This window comes from Oncorhynchus clarkii, chromosome 4, assembly GCF_045791955.1.
Source record: "Oncorhynchus clarkii lewisi isolate Uvic-CL-2024 chromosome 4, UVic_Ocla_1.0, whole genome shotgun sequence".
In the NCBI taxonomy this organism is placed as follows: domain Eukaryota; kingdom Metazoa; phylum Chordata; class Actinopteri; order Salmoniformes; family Salmonidae; genus Oncorhynchus; species Oncorhynchus clarkii.
Genome location: NC_092150.1, coordinates 19,073,946 through 19,090,653, shown reverse-complemented (window position 1 = coordinate 19,090,653; position 16,708 = coordinate 19,073,946). Strand labels below are relative to the sequence as shown.

The 16,708-nt window shown below is 41.5% G+C and overlaps 1 protein-coding gene across 2 annotated transcripts in view; it reads right to left on the bottom strand.

Annotated features, from left to right (window-relative positions):
* The window catches only part of LOC139406544 (phospholipid phosphatase 2-like), a 34,168-nt gene extending 22,250 nt beyond the window's left edge, over positions 1–11,918 (bottom strand). The window contains exon 1 of one of the 2 annotated variants that reach the window (XM_071149236.1): positions 11,493–11,918. In XM_071149236.1, coding sequence (XP_071005337.1) covers positions 11,493–11,553 — 61 coding nt within the window. In that variant the 5' untranslated portion in view covers positions 11,554–11,918. The remainder of the gene's footprint in view (positions 1–11,492) is intronic. The other variant, XM_071149237.1, reaches the window with a different exon arrangement.
* Between the last annotated feature and the right edge of the window lie 4,790 nt (positions 11,919–16,708).

Here is a 16,708-nt window from a genome sequence, read left to right as displayed (position 1 = left end):
AAGTCTACACAAATGGAGCTGGCGGAGGTCCATCTGTGTCGTTCTCTACGTAGTTCAACGTACATTTGTTTGGCAGAATTTTTGGAACACAATGAAAATGGACCTACGTCAGCTCTGTTTGCGTAGACTGTGTAGAGCCCTTCATTCAACTTCTCTCAGTGTCTTCTTCCCTCACTGTGTAGTGTGTGGACTAGGGCCCTTCTCCCAGCCCCAGTCTACTCTGCGTGGTCCTCTCTGGCAGGCTAGACTGACTAATGTGGAAGGTATGTGCTGAGCATACAACTTCTGCATTTGGATCGAGAATTCTAATTTACACTAGAAACACCCGACTTCCCCAATCAGTCACACCAAATTCAGCTACCCATTGCTTTCTAATCCCCTTTCTCTCGTTCTCATCATTTACGCATTCTGAGCACCAAGTAGTGCAGATGGAGGGCAGTTAAATCTGGTCTGGGGAATAGTCTGACTTTTACTTAGATCAAACGAATAGACCAGACAACATTTTGATTATACATCTGGGAGCTATAGATATTTGTAGACCCATGGTTAAGAAACTGTTTAAGGTACTCTTCTCCATTCCATTTAACCTAATAGTATCAAATCCTTCAAATGTAGTGTTTATGGTCATTGGTTGAGAAATTTGTTGTAATACCTCACTAAACCAACTCATCTAAGTGTGTTTGTCCACCTATTCTACTCTGTTTAGTGAAATGCCTTCAGATTCCAGAACATAACTGTCCTGGGAGCACTATTCCCTCTGCTGTCATCAGTACATCTCTAATTGAGTGGAAACAGTTGGAGAACTCATGACAATGCCTTTTCCCAACCAATCTGGATGAGAATCCTGAATCCCTGGAGACAGCTTCATCGTTTCCTTCACAAGCCTCTTTCAACCACTAGAAACGCCAGGGCAGTCAGGTCAAAGAACATGGGAACATATTTTATTGAGTCAAATCTTTTTCCCAACATTTTTCCAGTACTATCCTATTTAACACAGATAGAAAAGCTTTCTTACCGGTGGCACTAAGATTCAAATATCATTTTATTGGCCGCATATACATATTTTGCAAATGTTATCACAGGTGCAGCGAAATGCTTATTTTTCTAGCTTCAACAGTGCAGTAATACCTAACAAAACACACAAATAAAGAAATATCAGAACGAGCAATGTCAGAGACCAGAATATAAATATATACCCTGACTATACAAAACATTAAGAACACCTTCCTAATATTGAGTTGCACCACTATTTGCCCACAGAACAGCCACAATTTGTCAGGGCATGGACTCTACAAGGTGTCGAAAGCGCTCCACAGGGATGCTGGCCCATGTTGACGCCAATGCTTCCCACAGTTGTGTCAAACTGGTAGCATGTTCTTTGGGTGGTGGACCATTCTTGATACACACGGGAAACTGTTGAGCAGGAAACACCCAGCAGAATTGCAGTTCTTGACACAAACCAGTGCACCTGGCACCTACTATTATACCCAGTTCAAAGGCACTTAAATATTTTGTCTTGTCCATTCACCCTCTGAATGGCACACATACACAATCCATGTCTGTTGTCTCAAGGCTTAAAAATAATTATTTAACCTGTCTCCTCCCCTTTATCTACACTGATTGAAGTGGATTTAACAAGTGACATCAATAAGGGATCATAGCTTTCACCTGGTCAGTCTATGTCATGGAAAGAGCAGGTGACCTTGATGTTTTGTATACTCAGTGTACATGGACATATATTCCTAATAAAAATAAACTTGTGCTTGAGGGCTACCGTGTGCATGGCTGTCATTACTGTACAGCTGGAAATGTTTTAGACAGTATGACATGAAATCTGTCTCCACACACACAGCCATTCAATACAAAGTCATATTGGTAGGAATGTTCACATCTTGCAAGCCGATTGAAAACAGAATGGAAATGCTGACAAACTCAGTATCCGGTTTTGTCCACTCAATGTATATATGTATATAATGGTGTGAATAGATAGTAAGGACAGTATATGAATATAAAAAGGTGTGTACAGCAGTAGTTACAGTGCTGTGAAAACGTTTGCACCCCCATACTAATTCTCTACTTTTGCATATTTTTTTTACAGAATGTAATCAGATCTTCAACCAAAATCTTACATATATAAATACACTGCTCAAAAAAATAAAGGGAACACTTAAACAACACAATGTAACTCCAAGTCAATCACACTTCTGTGAAATCAAACTGTCCACTTAGGAAGCAACACTGATTGACAATAAATTTCACATGCTGTTGTGCAAATGGAATAGATAACAGGTTGAAATTATAGGCAATTAGCAAGACACCCCCAATAAAGGAGTGGTTCTGCAGGTGGAGACCACAGACCACTTCCCAGTTCCTATGCTTCCTGGCTGATGTTTTGGTCACTTTTGAATGCTGGCGGTGCTTTCACTCTAGTGGTAGCATGAGACGGAGTCTACAACCCACACAAGTGGCTCAGGTAGTGCAGCTCATCCAGGATGGCACATCAATGCGAGCTGTGGCAAGAAGGTTTGCTGTGTCTGTCAGCGTAGTGTCCAGAGCATGGAGGCGCTACCAGGAGACAGGCCAGTACATCAGGAGACGTGGAGGAGGCCGTAGGAGGGCAACAACCCAGCAGAAGGACCACTATCTCCGCCTTTGTGCAAGGAGGAGCACTGCCAGAGCCCAGCAAAATGACCTCCAGCAGGCCACAAATGTGCATGTGTCAGTTCAAACGGTCAGAAACAGACTCCATGAGGGTGGTATGAGGGCCCGACGTCCACAGGTGGGGGTTGTGCTTACAGCCCAACACCGTGCAGGACGTTTGGCATTTGCCAGAGAACATCAAGATTGGCAAATTCGCCACTGGTGCCCTGTGCTCTTCACAGATGAAAGCAGGTTCACACTGAGCACATGACAGACGTGACAGAGTCTGGAGACGCCGTGGAGAACATTCTGCTGCCTGCAACATCCTCCAGCATGACCGGTTTGGCGGTGGGTCAGTCATGGTGTGGGGTGGCATTTCTTTGGGGGCCGCACAGCCCTCCATGTGCTCGCCAGAGGTAGCCTGACTGCCATTAGGTACTGAGATGAGATCCTCAGACCCCTTGTGAGACCATATGCTGGTGCGGTTGGCCCTGGGTTCCTCCTAATGCAAGACAATGCTAGACCTCATGTGGCTAGAGTGTGTCAGCAGTTCCTGCAAGAAGAAGGCATTGATGCTATGGACTGGCCCGCCCGTTCCCCAGACCTGAATCCAATTGACATCATGGGACATCATGTCTCGCGCACAACAGACTGTCCAGGAGTTGGCAGATGCTTTAGTCCAGGTCTAAAGTGATACAACCCGACAGGATGCTCTCAATGGTACATCTGTAGAAGTTTGTGAGGGTCTTAGGGGCCAACCCAAATTTCTTCATCCTCCTGAGGTTGAAGAGGAGCTGTTGCGCCTTCTTCACCACACGGTCTGTGTGAATGGACCATTTCAGGTTGTCAGTGATGTGTCACCACACTGTCTGTGTGAATGGACCATTTCAGGTTGTCAGTGATGTGTCACCACACTGTCTGTGTGAATGGACCATTTCAGGTTGTCAGTGATGTGTCACCACACTGTCTGTGTGAATGGACCATTTCAGGTTGTCAGTGATGTGCACGCTGAGGAACTTCAAGCTTTTCAACCTCTCCACTGTGGCCTTGTCGATGTGGATGGAGGCATGCTCTTTCTGCTGTCTCCTGAAGTCCACAATCAGCTCCTTCGTTTGGTTGATGTTGAGGAAAAAGGTTATTTTCCTGGCACCACTCCAGCAGGGCCTTCACCTCTTCCCTGTAGGCTGTCTCATCGCTATTGGTATTCAGGCCTACCACTGTGGTGTCATCAGAAAACTTGATGATTGAGTTGGAGAAAAGACACTGTGAGTTCTTAACTGATCACACAGAATTTCCTTTGCTGTCTTGCACTAATTTCCTCAGAAGTGCCAGGGATACTCTGATTTGCATTGCTGTGCCACTGAGTTTGAGTGAAAAAAAAGATAAATCTCCTCAAGTCCCATTCTAAACCAGCTGATTCCTTCTTGTGTCCCTCTATAGCTGTGCCAATACCCTGGGGGTCCAGTAGTATGTATGTGGAGACCTAACTGAGTCACACTCACTCAGCCTCTCAGCTCTGGAGAAAGTACCGTAATTGCTGGACTATTAAGTGCACCTGAATATAAATCGCACCCACTGAATTATTAAAATATATGTATTTTGTACATAAATAAGCCGCACATGTCTATAAGCCGCAGGTGCCTACCGGTACATTGAAACAAATGAACTTTACACAGCCTTTAAACGAAACACGGCTTGTAACAAAAATTCAACAGTGGCCTACCAAGAAAGTAATTGGTCACTATCTTCCTCCTCCTGTGCTCTGAAACCACTGAAGTCATCTCCTTCGGTGTCGGAGTTGAATAGCCTCAGAATTGCTTCATCCGATGTTGGATCGCTGCCCTCTTCAACACGCAGCAGTCCAGCCTTTCGAAACCCGTTGATGATAGTGGATTTTTTGACAATGCTCCACACTGTCAGGGCCCACTGGCAGACTTGACCATAAGTTGCTCTTCGCATGCGGCCCGTTTTAGTGAAGGATTTCTCCCCACTTGTCATCCAAGCCTCCCACTGAACACAGAGCGCCACCTTAAATGCACGATTTACACTGACGTCGAGTGGCTGCAAATATTTTGGGCCATCTGCTTTTCTTCCCTCTGAAAGCTTTTGTTGTGTTTCTGCACTGAGTCAGTTCCTCACGCTGCTGTTTCAAACGTCTTATCATCGACTCATTAAGGCCAAGCTCCCGTGCAGAAGCTCTATTTCCTTTTCCAACAGCCAGATTTATCGCCTTCAACTTGAAAGCTGCATCATATGCATTTCTCCGTGTCTTTGCCATGATGAGGGTGACAAAATTACTACCGTAATCAGACTTATGGGAAGTTTGAGCGCGCTCGATTTACGTCACATTATGTGACGGTGCTCAGTTTTTTGGCGGCATGAATCTTGTGAAAGCGGGAAAAATCCATAAATTAGCCGCATCATTGTATAAACCGCCAGGTTCAAAGTGTGGGAATAAAGTAGCGGCTTATAGTCCGGAAATTACAGTATGTGGTGAGTGTAACCTCTGCCTTGCTGGGGTGGGGGGCAATCATATGTTGCTCAGAATACACTTTATTCATAAGAAACAGTACAAAGCTATACATATGGACTGAAGCACAGAGTACAGCTGAAAATGTAGACTGTTATTCTGCTCTGCTGGTCTCTCTGTAGTGCTACCTGTGAAAACTTCAGACAGGGAGAGGTTAACCCCAGCCAACACCCACTGTATTTGTGCTGAGTGTAGGTTTACAGACAGAAGAGAAGGAGGGAGAAAAAGAGGGTTAGAAGGTTTGAGAGGGGTGGGAGAGAGGAGACTATATTGAATGTCAAACTCAAGCCTAAACTAGGGCAGATATTTGAGTATCCCAAAAAATTGGTAACTACAGATTACTTACTAGCCGCTGAGGCCATCTAGGACATAAACATGAGAGAGAAAGCTCTCTGAAGCATAGTCTTATTGTCTGAGGAACATCTAATTCCACAGTGAAATCCTAGCATGGGTTGTAAAGCAGGGGGCTTGTGAGGACTCCAAATAGTGACTTTGAAACTGCCTCTTTGTCATGGGGCAATTCCACAATAATGGAATTATGCTGAGCCAAACAAAAACCATTGATTTCAAAGTTTAAAAAACCATATATGCGACCACTTTTTTCGAAAACAGTATTTGCTCCGAATTATGGTAGCTGCTAGTAGATATCGCAATGACTGGATGTCTATGGTAGCTGCTAGTAGATATCGCAATGACTGGAAGTCTATGGTAGCTGCTAGTAGATAGCTCAATGACTGGAAGTCTATGGTAGCTGCTAGTAGATATCGCAATGACTGGATGTCTATGGTAGCTGCTAGTAGATAGCTCAATGACTGGATGTCTATGGTAGCTGCTAGTAGATATCGCAATGACTGGAAGTCTATGGTAGCTGCTAGTAGATAGCTCAATGACTGGATGTCTATGGTAGCTGCTAGTAGATATCGCAATGACTGAAAGTCTATGGTAGCTGCTAGTAGATAGCTCAATGACTGGATGTCTATGGTAGCTGCTAGTAGATATCGCAATGACTGGAAGTCTATGGTAGCTGCTAGTAGATAGCGCAATGACTGGAAGTCCATGGTAACACTAGTTAGAGGTAGTTTTGCGAGCTAATACGAACTTCCTTCATACTGGATGCAAAGACATAAAAATGGTGTCCATGACTTCAGCTGACTCTGGAGAAGTAGATAAAGGGCTTCATTTCCAAAATTCCGAAGTATCCCTTTTAGATTCAAAGATGTTTGCAGAAAGAATGGGATGTCAGCTATGACATGACACATTGAGCTTTAAATCATCTATTTTGGTTACTGAACTACAGTAACGGAATTCAATCATGGATCCCTGATCTGTACTACACAGAAATGCATAATTATGGATATGAATGTCATTCTCTTCATGGTGCTGTATCCTAAACAGGTACATAAAGGTAGAAATATGCAACATAATCCTTTGCATATATGGCTATTATTGTAATGAGCTCCGCCCACAAACAAGCCCAAATTTGGTTGTTTCGGACCTAATCTCAACCAATCATAGACATCTTTGTTTCACACTGTTTGAACAGCACAGTACATCACAGTAAAGTAGAGGTCAGTACAGTTCAGTAGAGTTCATTATTCTGTACTAAACTCTAGGGTGCTCTACAGTACTATACACGACTGTACTGTGATGGCCAAACTTCGTCTATGATTGGTTCACGTCCACGTTTGGGCCAAATCACGGCTGTTCCGGACCGGACTAAAAAACGACGTCTGTGGATGTTGAAATCAAATCAACTACTTTTCAACGTCCATGGATGTCCGGTGTCGGTCAGTGCTCCGTTGGTAGGGATGCTGGTTACAGTAAATGAAAAGACAGGGAGGGGGCTCATGCTGGGTAGGTGTCAGTAAGAGAGGAGAGGTAACATTAACTGGAGAGAGAGGTAACATTAACTGGAGAGAGAGGTAACATTAACTGGAGAGAGAGGTAACATTAACTGGAGAGAGAGAGGGGAGAGGAGAGAAGAGAGAGAAAGACGAGAGAGGGAGAGAAAGAAGAGAGGAGAATAAGAGAAGTTGAGAGAAGAGAGAGATGAGGAGGAGAGGAGAGAGAGAGAGAGAGAGAGGAGAGAGAGGCAAAGAGAGAGAGAGGAGAGAGGCAAAGAGAGAGAGAGAGAGAGGCAAAGAGAGAGAGAGAGAGAGAGGCAAAGAGAGAGAGAGCGAGAGAGAGAAAGAGAGAGAGAGCGAGAGAGAGAGAGAGCGAGAGAGAGAGAGAGAGAGAGGGGCAAAGAGAGAGAGCAGATGGGTTGTCCAGACAGTTTTCACTCTGGCTTTGACCATGAAACCACAGAAAGAGAAAGACAACTGTTATAAACTGAACATAAACTGTGTGCCAGTGGAAGGGAGGACAGTAGCAGGTTACCCAACTGTGGTTTGTGACTACTATCATCTCCTATTGTAGCCAATTCAATTACAGTAATTCCGTTAATGATTTTTAAGTAATTTTTACTGATTTGGTAACAGAATTTAGTTTGGTTCCCTTAATAACTCAAACAAATATTGATATCAGTAAAAACACTATAACAAATTGGTAGGTCTACCTTTACTTGTTACTTCTGTGAACTTTCATAACCCTCCCTAATCATGAGGGAGAGACTTTTGAAAATATCTTAATGATATGCAGGTTTTTGGTAATAGAATTGCAAGGCACAAGGCAATGTTTAATAAATTTACAGAAGGAAAATACATTCTCCAAAACTAAATAGAAGTGTTGCTATTAGTTGGCAGGGGTCTTTCTTCAACATGATTGTGTTTTGATGTATTTCTAAAACCTTTGAAGACTTTTTCTTGAAGATGTTTTCTAAGATTCCTTTTCCATCTGTTTGACCAGAAATCAAAGCCATTACAATTGTTTTACATGGAAAATGGTTGAAAAATGTATCTATGCCTTCATTTGCCAAAAATATAGACTCTTAGCTTTCATTTGACACCCAATTTGATATGCTCCTATGAACTTCATATGCTGGTGCTCATGGGTCCTTTAAAAATGGAAATAACCCATGGTTAATAATCACACACCTCACCTGCCACACCAGCTTTTCATAGTTTGACATGGGCAAAGCCCTGGGCAGGATAAGTATTTACCAGTTATATTACTCTGTGATTATATCTACAGAGTTTAGTGTAATGTCATTTAAATGTAATAGCCTACATCAGAGGTTAACCCTGGGGAATGTGGTTCTGACTTGTTGCATAACCATTGCAATACCATTAATTCACACTTCACAGTAACCTTCTAATAATTAAACTACAGACCACATCACTGCACCCTCCCTTTATATCAACTTCCCCATGGTAGAGATTCAGTTGTATTTTTACTTCTAGCAATTTATGTCCTTCAGGCTTGCATTTCAATCCATTTTTGAGGTGGAACAAAAGCCACACTATAACTAGTGTATCCTGTGTCTAAAAACACTATTTTTTGCGAAGATCAGGAGCATGGATACTTCTCCTTTCTTTGGAGGGTGCAAGAAGTGAGGTAGATCATCTAAATTTGACCGTGAGAATTTAAGACAAGACTCAAGACAAGGGCTTTAGAGTTCATTAGGGGGGCCAGCCAGACTCTCTATGTAGCAGTCGGTGTGATGTACTCACTGCTGAAATCTCATGGTGGAATGGATCATATCCTGAAAGCCTGGGGATGCTGCCCTGAAGCAGGTCCCAACAGGCACTACCCATTCTGCTCTCCTCTTCTCTCACACCACACTGAACAACAACAACGTGGGAATGTGCTGCTAAATGCCAGACCATTACGCAATCAGTGAGTGCAGTTATCAGTTATCATGTGTAACAACACCCCCACATTGGAGCCTTGACAGATGGAAAACCTACCGCTAAGCAGTGTTTCCCAACTCCCAAGTGTTAAACAAATCAAAACATATTTAATATTTGAGATTCTTCAAATAGCCACTTGGTGACAGCTTTGCACACTCTTGGCATTCTCTCAACCAGCTTCACCTGTAATGTTTTTCCAACAGTCTTGAAGGACTTACCACATATGCTGAGCATTTGTTGGCTGCTTTTCCTTCACTCTGCGGTCCAACTCATCCCAAACCATCTCAATTCAGGTTCCCGAGTGGCGCAGTGGTCTAAGGCACTGCATCTCAGTGCTAGGAGCGTCACTACAGACACCCTGGTTTGAATCCAGGCTGTATCACAACCGGCCGTGATTGGGAGTCCCATAGGGCACCGCACAATTGGCCCAGCGTCGTCCGGGTTTGGCCGGTGTAGGCCATCATTGTAAATAAGAATTTGCCTAGTTAAATATATACATATATATATATATATATATATATATATATATTTATTGGGTAAGGTTGGGTAATTGTGGAGGCCAAGTCATTGATGCAGCACTCCATCACTCTCCTTCTTGGTCAAATAGCCCTTACACAGCCTGGAGGTGTGTTGGGTCATTGTCCTGTTGAAAAACAAATGATGGTCCCACTAAGCTTAAACCCGATGGTGTATTGTTGCAGAATGCTGTGGTAGACATGCTGGTTAAATGTGCCTTGAATTCTAAATAAATCACAGACAGTGTCAACAGCAAAGCTTCCTCATACCATCACACCTCCTCCTCCACGCTTCATGGTGGGAACCACACATACAGAGATCATCCGTTCACCTACTCTGTGTCTCACAAAGACACGGCGGTTGGAAACAAAAATCTCACATTTGGACTCATCAGACCAAAGGACAGATTTTCACCAGTCTAATGTCCATTGCTTGTGTTTCTTGGCCCAAGCAAGTCTCTTCTTATTGGTGTCCTTTGCAGCAATTCAACCATGAAGGCCTGATTCACGCAGTCTCCTCTTAACAGTTAATGTTGAGATGTGTCTGTTACATGAACTGTGTGAATTTATTTGGGCTGCAATCTGAGGTGCAGTTAACTCCACTGCAGCAGAGGTAACTCTGGGTCTTCCTTTCCTGTGGCGGTCCTCATGAGAGCCAGTTTCATCATAGCGCTTGATAGTTTTTGAGACTGCATTTGAAGTTCTTGAAATTTTCACAATTAACTGATGGACTGTCGTTTCTCTTTGCTTATTTGAGCTGTTCTTGCCATAATATGGACGGTATTTTACTAAATAGAGCTATCTTCTGTATACCACCCCTACCTTGTCACAACACAATTATTACTTCATGAAGGTGGTTGAGAGAATGCCAAGAGTGTGCAAAGCTGTCACCAAGGCAAAGGGTGGCTACTTTGAAGTATCTCAAATATAAAATATATAAAACACATTTGTTGGTTAATACATGATTCCATATGTGTTATTTCATAGTTTTGATTTATTAACTATTATTCTACAATGTAGAAAATAGTAAAAAGAAAGAAAAACACTTGAATAAGTAGGTGTGTCCAAACTTTTGACTGGTACTGATTGTAATTGCTATAGCTTCACCTCAAACCACTGTCCACTTGTACATTTGCACTGCCCTATCATTTATCTTCATTGATTCATTGACAGTCTGCACTTTAAATTCCCAGCCATAATTCATATTGAACTAACTCAGTATTGAAGTAGCTGGTCTGTCATGCCCATTTGCAAGCAAGATCCTTGAAAATGCATTGAATGTGGAAAAGAGGCATATTCTTCAAAATATTTTGGAAGGCCAAATAGAGGAAAATAGGGATAAGGGGGCACTCATATTACATTTCCACAAACAAATATTGAGTTTACTGAAATTCATTACAAAAAGTAAAGGCCCATGATGCAAATGAGCCTTTCCTATTTTCCCATGGTGCAATTTAATATCGCATCATGTCATCTGGACAAATGTGCATGTTTGTAAGTGGTGATGGTCTGGAGCAGAGAAAGGCTGGCATTAAAAACAAGCTACTCCCATCTTATTCTCTACTACGGTGTTATAATCAGTATGAACTGGAGAAAGTGTTAACACAAAAACTTAAATCTGACTCTTTCACAGTTTCACAGCTTTATAAGAATTGTCTCTAGGGCGCACATATTTGAACTTTCTATTTTTTTTATGAAGAGTAGGCCGACAGTTCGACTCAACTATGTAATCAAAAGTGACTAAATCAGTTAAATATACATTAAAGACGTTGTCATTTGCCACATAATTTAACCACGAGGAGGAATATTATGTTGGTAACAATCTGTATACCTTTTCCATTTCATGTCCAATGTATTTTCATCAGTCTAAAATTAAAATCAATGTTACCGAGGCACGGACACGGTAGTCCCAATGACTGTATGTGAATAGATCTGATTACGTAGCCTGCCTAGGATATAATCCTGTCTTTGTTCAAGCGCAGTGTGAAATTGATACACTGTAGCTACTGTACTTACCCACTACCACGCACAGCACGTCCACGAAGACATACAGCTTCTTTTTTCTAAAATCCGTCATTTTTCCTTCTGTATTTGATTAAAAACTTGTTTCAAAACTTACTTTACGAGTGCCGTATGCAAACTGCCAACCTGTATCGCGAGTTCTTCCGGAAGGCTACTTCCCTACCTGCCCACAAATGCTGTTTGTTACCTTGGAATGCAATTTTGAAATCCCAAAGATGTCTTCCGAACTCAGACTCTAATCATCTCAATCGGCCACAGTGTTAAAACTATTACGCCCTTTGTCCGCATATTTTGATTACGGACTAAAAAAGAAAACGTTTTTATATTAGTTGAGGCGTCTGACAAACCAACGCAACCCTCTCAGTGCACCACGCCACTGATCACTCCTTCCCACTTCCTTACAGTATTTTATGCGGCGTTCAAAACAACTGGGAACTCGGAAATAGTTACCTAAATGTGCGAAATTTGAAAGGTAAGAATTGACACAAGCCAGGTTTCCAGCCAACCTTTTTATAGATATAAAGTACATGTCGGATAAAAAATGTCACGATGGTAATAGCAAATCAGTAAACTTTCCAAATGTTGACAAAACAAAATATGCTAGAAAAGGTGTGATTTTGTTTGCGTCGGTAAAATAAATGATTCGAGAAATTGTGGTGGAAACGACATTATGCTCATTGCAGAGTTGAAAACGCATGGAAACCCATTTAAAATGGATCGGACACTTTTTTGTTGTTGCAATTTTCGCTTAAAATGCCATACCAAAATCTAACTGCCTGTAGCTCAAGACCTGAAGCAAGGATATGCATATTCTTGATACCATTTGAAAGGAAACACTTGGAAGTTTGTGGAAATGTGAAAGTAATGTAGGAGAATATAACACATTAGATCTGGTAAAAGATAATATAAAGGAAAAAACATGTGTTTTCTATTTTTATTTTTTTCATAATCTTTGAAATGCAAGAGAAAGGCCATTATTACACGTAGGACTCTAGGCGCAATTTTGATTTTGGCCACTAGATGGCAGCAGTGTGTGTACAAAGTTTTAGATTGATCCAATGAACCATTGCATTACTATTCAAAATGTTGTATAATGTGCCGAATTCATCAATTGATACTTTTTCAAGTACTTTTTCAAGTTCAAGTATAATACAACATTTAAGTTTACACACTCCCAGGAATGTCATAATTACCTTCCCTACAGAAAATACACCAACCTTCACACATCTAGATGGGGTGAGGGGGGCCAGACACAGCAGGGATTCAAACAGTAGAACCCAGTTCCTACATTTGAATATAAAAATATATTTGATCAAACAAGACTATTCTACAAGACTTTAACCCGTAGAGGTTAAAGGAAAACTCCACACAAAAACTCTCGTAATATTAATTTCATTTTTCCATTATTGATATGGTCTCAAAATGTTTTGCATCTCAGCAATGAAGTTTTCAAGATATGTAACTTTCAAAATACAGAAATACAGCCTCTATGATGCATTTTGAATCATATGATCATAACGGCTGTATTCTGTATTTTGAAAGTTAGCAGATACGTTTTGGGGTGGAATTTTCCTTTAACTTATATTTTTTTATTTGGTATATGGGAATTTAACAGCAAAAATTCATTTTTGTGCACTACGTCATCATGCACAACCTTTTATTCACAACAAGTCAATGGAAATGATGGAAACATCTCGTGGGAAAATGCACATATTGTTGTTATGCGGATTTTAGAATACTTGCATGAAAATCTGTTCCCAATTGGATGGAAACCTCCTGTAGCTACTGACAGCAACAATAAAGGAAAGCAGAGCAGAACTCATCCTTGCGCTCTGCACCAGCCCCTGTCAGTCTTGCTGGTGGTAAAGCAGTTTGTTTCTCAGAGTAGTCTACAGTGCACTCAGTGGATAGCAGCTGACTATTGGGGAGTTGCCTGTTACTGACTGACTGTGTACATGTGCCATAAAACTTATGGGGATATTTTAGGGCATTTCCATAGATCAGTGTCTACTGGGATTTTGAAGGGGATATCCATGGCACTCTACATTAATGGTGACATATTGATAATAAAGACATTTTTATATATTTTATATGTTATATGATTAGTCTAAAGTGATCAGTCACAGAATTCAAGGCAAGTAATTATTTACTAAATATAATTCTAAACATTGTAATAACATTATCGTTACAAATTCAGGGGTAGCCCCAATCAGGACTCTCAGTCACAGAATTCAAGGCAAGTAATTATTTACTAAATATAATTCTAAACATTGTAATAACATTATCGTTACAACTTCAGGGGTAGCCCCAATCAGGACTCGAACATGGGTCCAGTAACTGTGTAGCCAACACCTTAACTGTGACACCATGAGGTCGTATACTCTTGACTAGCTCGCTAGGTGTTAGGTTAAGGTTGCTACAACATGACATGACATCCATGACAACCAAACTCCATCCACTCGAGCCAGTAGGCTACAGACCTCAGCAGGCATCGCATGCAGCGTTTTCTTGTCCTGAGCAAATACCTCATTCTTGAAAAGCATTTGCATAGTTTACCATGCAGAGCCGGACCCTTAATTCAGTATGCAGTATTTAACAACATGCTATCCTCCCAAACTGTCAACCCCTTCTGTACCCGCTGTTGAAAGAGCAAAAAACACCAGGGATGCTGACTCACACATGACTGGGGTTGACCGGTTGACACTGGGTAGTAAAAATAAAATTGGGTTTAAATGTGCCATAAGTTGTGGGCATTATTCAAAGCTCTAAAAAAGTGTGTGTGGGCGTACTGGACTCAGTAAGTAGAAACATTAAAACTCTATGAGTTACAAAAGCAAAGGGAGTTTTATAAGTCCTGCTGGGACTGTAGAATTAACATCACCAAGCAACAGTAGGACTCAGAGGAACTGGGATAACTTGTGTTTTTGTTTCTTCATCAGCACTAGACCTGGGGCTAGATGTTCTAGCCTGGTTTGACTGACTTCTAGCCTCTCTTATAACACAGCAGCTCTTAAAAGAAACTGCAGTAAATACGTAGACACGCATCAGTAGCATCAGTAGATGATACGATATTACAGCATATAAAGGATATATATAGAACAGATGAAACATATATTACTTGAATTACTTTGCAAGTGGCCTTATTTTGACTTGCCAGGTCACAATGAAACTTGATTGGATAAAAACAATATTCAAAGTACTGTACAGATGCCAATGAAAACCTCACAGTGTGTTATAACATAAACAAATTCAGAACATATAACAGAAAAACAAAGAACAGGGTTCAGACGTCATAAGAAATTATATTACCACATACAATCAACATGAATAGTTTTCTGCCCCCTGCTGGGGGAGTGGGGACACTGGGGCTTTATTTGAAATGGTGTTCTCTCCTCTGAGATTCTGAAAAATAAAGAGAATAACTTACGAGCATGTTTTATTGGTTAGACAAATAATATAGCATAAACGTGCAATACAGAGTAATCAATCAAACAAAAATGCTTCACTAAATTAGTCCTACTCTGTGTATTTTTATGTGAACTTCCAGAGATCTTCAATGAGATCATTGTCTACAGATATGTACAATAGAAATCTGTGTTTTTCCATTTTTTAGGGCACAGTCCAATTTTGCCATCGGGTATATAAAAGTATGCAGTGACTGACTTGGTGGCTCATTACAACAGTGAACTATCCTCCCACCTGGATGTTCTTTTCCCCCTTAAAAGGAGGGTGGTCTCCTTCAACATCCCAGCGCCATGGTACAATCCTGAGTTGCGTGCCATGAAAGCCACAGGATGACAACTAGAACGGCTCTACAAACGGAACAGGGCTCATTGTCCATAAGGAGGCCTACAAAGACCACATTCATAACTGCAAGGACTCACTTGCCACAACCTAATCTGCCTATTTCTCCAACATCATAAGGAATGAACAAGGAAACCCAAGGAAAGCCAAGAGAGCTCTTCTCAAACATCAACAAACTTCACCATCGACCTTTATGTCAGTTTTCTGGCCTCTTTTCAAAACAAAGTCAAGGCTATCTATCCAACAGCTGCAACAGTCTCACCCTTTCTTAATGGTACAGGACACCCAAGTGCACACACACATTTCATTTTATACTACAACAATTACAGGGTAGCTTACTCTGTTGATACTGACAAACAGATCAATAAAAACCATGTTGTCTGATCCATATAATCGGCCTACGAAAAGTGGCGACACGAATACAATATGACGTCCATCTAACCTGAAGGTGGAAATTATTGTCCAAAAATAAACAAAAGTGGCACTGACCCAATGATAAAGACAGTGAATATGCACACTCACAGGGGATATGGCCGATGTTCTCCGCTGGTGCCAATAAGATAGGCTACTGTTTGCTCAATTAACTTAATCATTTTGATAACTAAAAGACAAATTGGAGTCTTTTCAATGTCATCTTTTTACAGTAATAGCCATTTGCTTTTAAAACAGTTTTTCCATTATTGTATTTTTAAATATTGTGATATGCCTGGCTGGATCTCTGCTTTTCACTGACAGTCATAACTCAACAATCATCTATTTGGTATTTGCAGCATGAGCTGCGCAAATTGCGGGCCCTTCAGACTGTAGGTTATGTGATTTAAAACAAGCCACATCTTTTTTTATGAAGCTAATGATCCCCTGTGGCCAAATCATCATATTTTCTGGTGTAGTAGCCTATTTTTAAGGATTTGATTTATTTCTGTTTTCAGTGCATTCGGAAAGTATTCAGACCCTTTAGTAAGTACTTTGTTGAACCACCTTTGGCAGTGATTACAGCCTCGAGTCTTCTTGGGTAGGACGCTACATGCTTGGCACACCTGTATTTGAGGAGTTTCTCCCATTCTTCTCTGCAGATCCTCTCAAGCTCTGTCAGGTTGGATGTGGATTTTTCAGAATGCTGTTCATTGACTACAGCTCAGCAATCAACACCATAGTACCCTCCACGCTCATCATTAAGCTCGGGCCCTGGGTCTGAATCCTGGACTTCCTGACAGGCCACACCCAGGTGGAGAAGGTAGGAAACAACAACTCCACTTCGCTGATTCTCAACACAGGGGACCCACAAGGGTGCTTGCTCAGCCCCCTCTTGTACTCCCTGTTCACCCATGACTGCGTGGCCATGCACTCCTCCAACTCAATCACCAAGTTTGCAGACGACACAACAGTAGTAGGCCTGATCAATAATG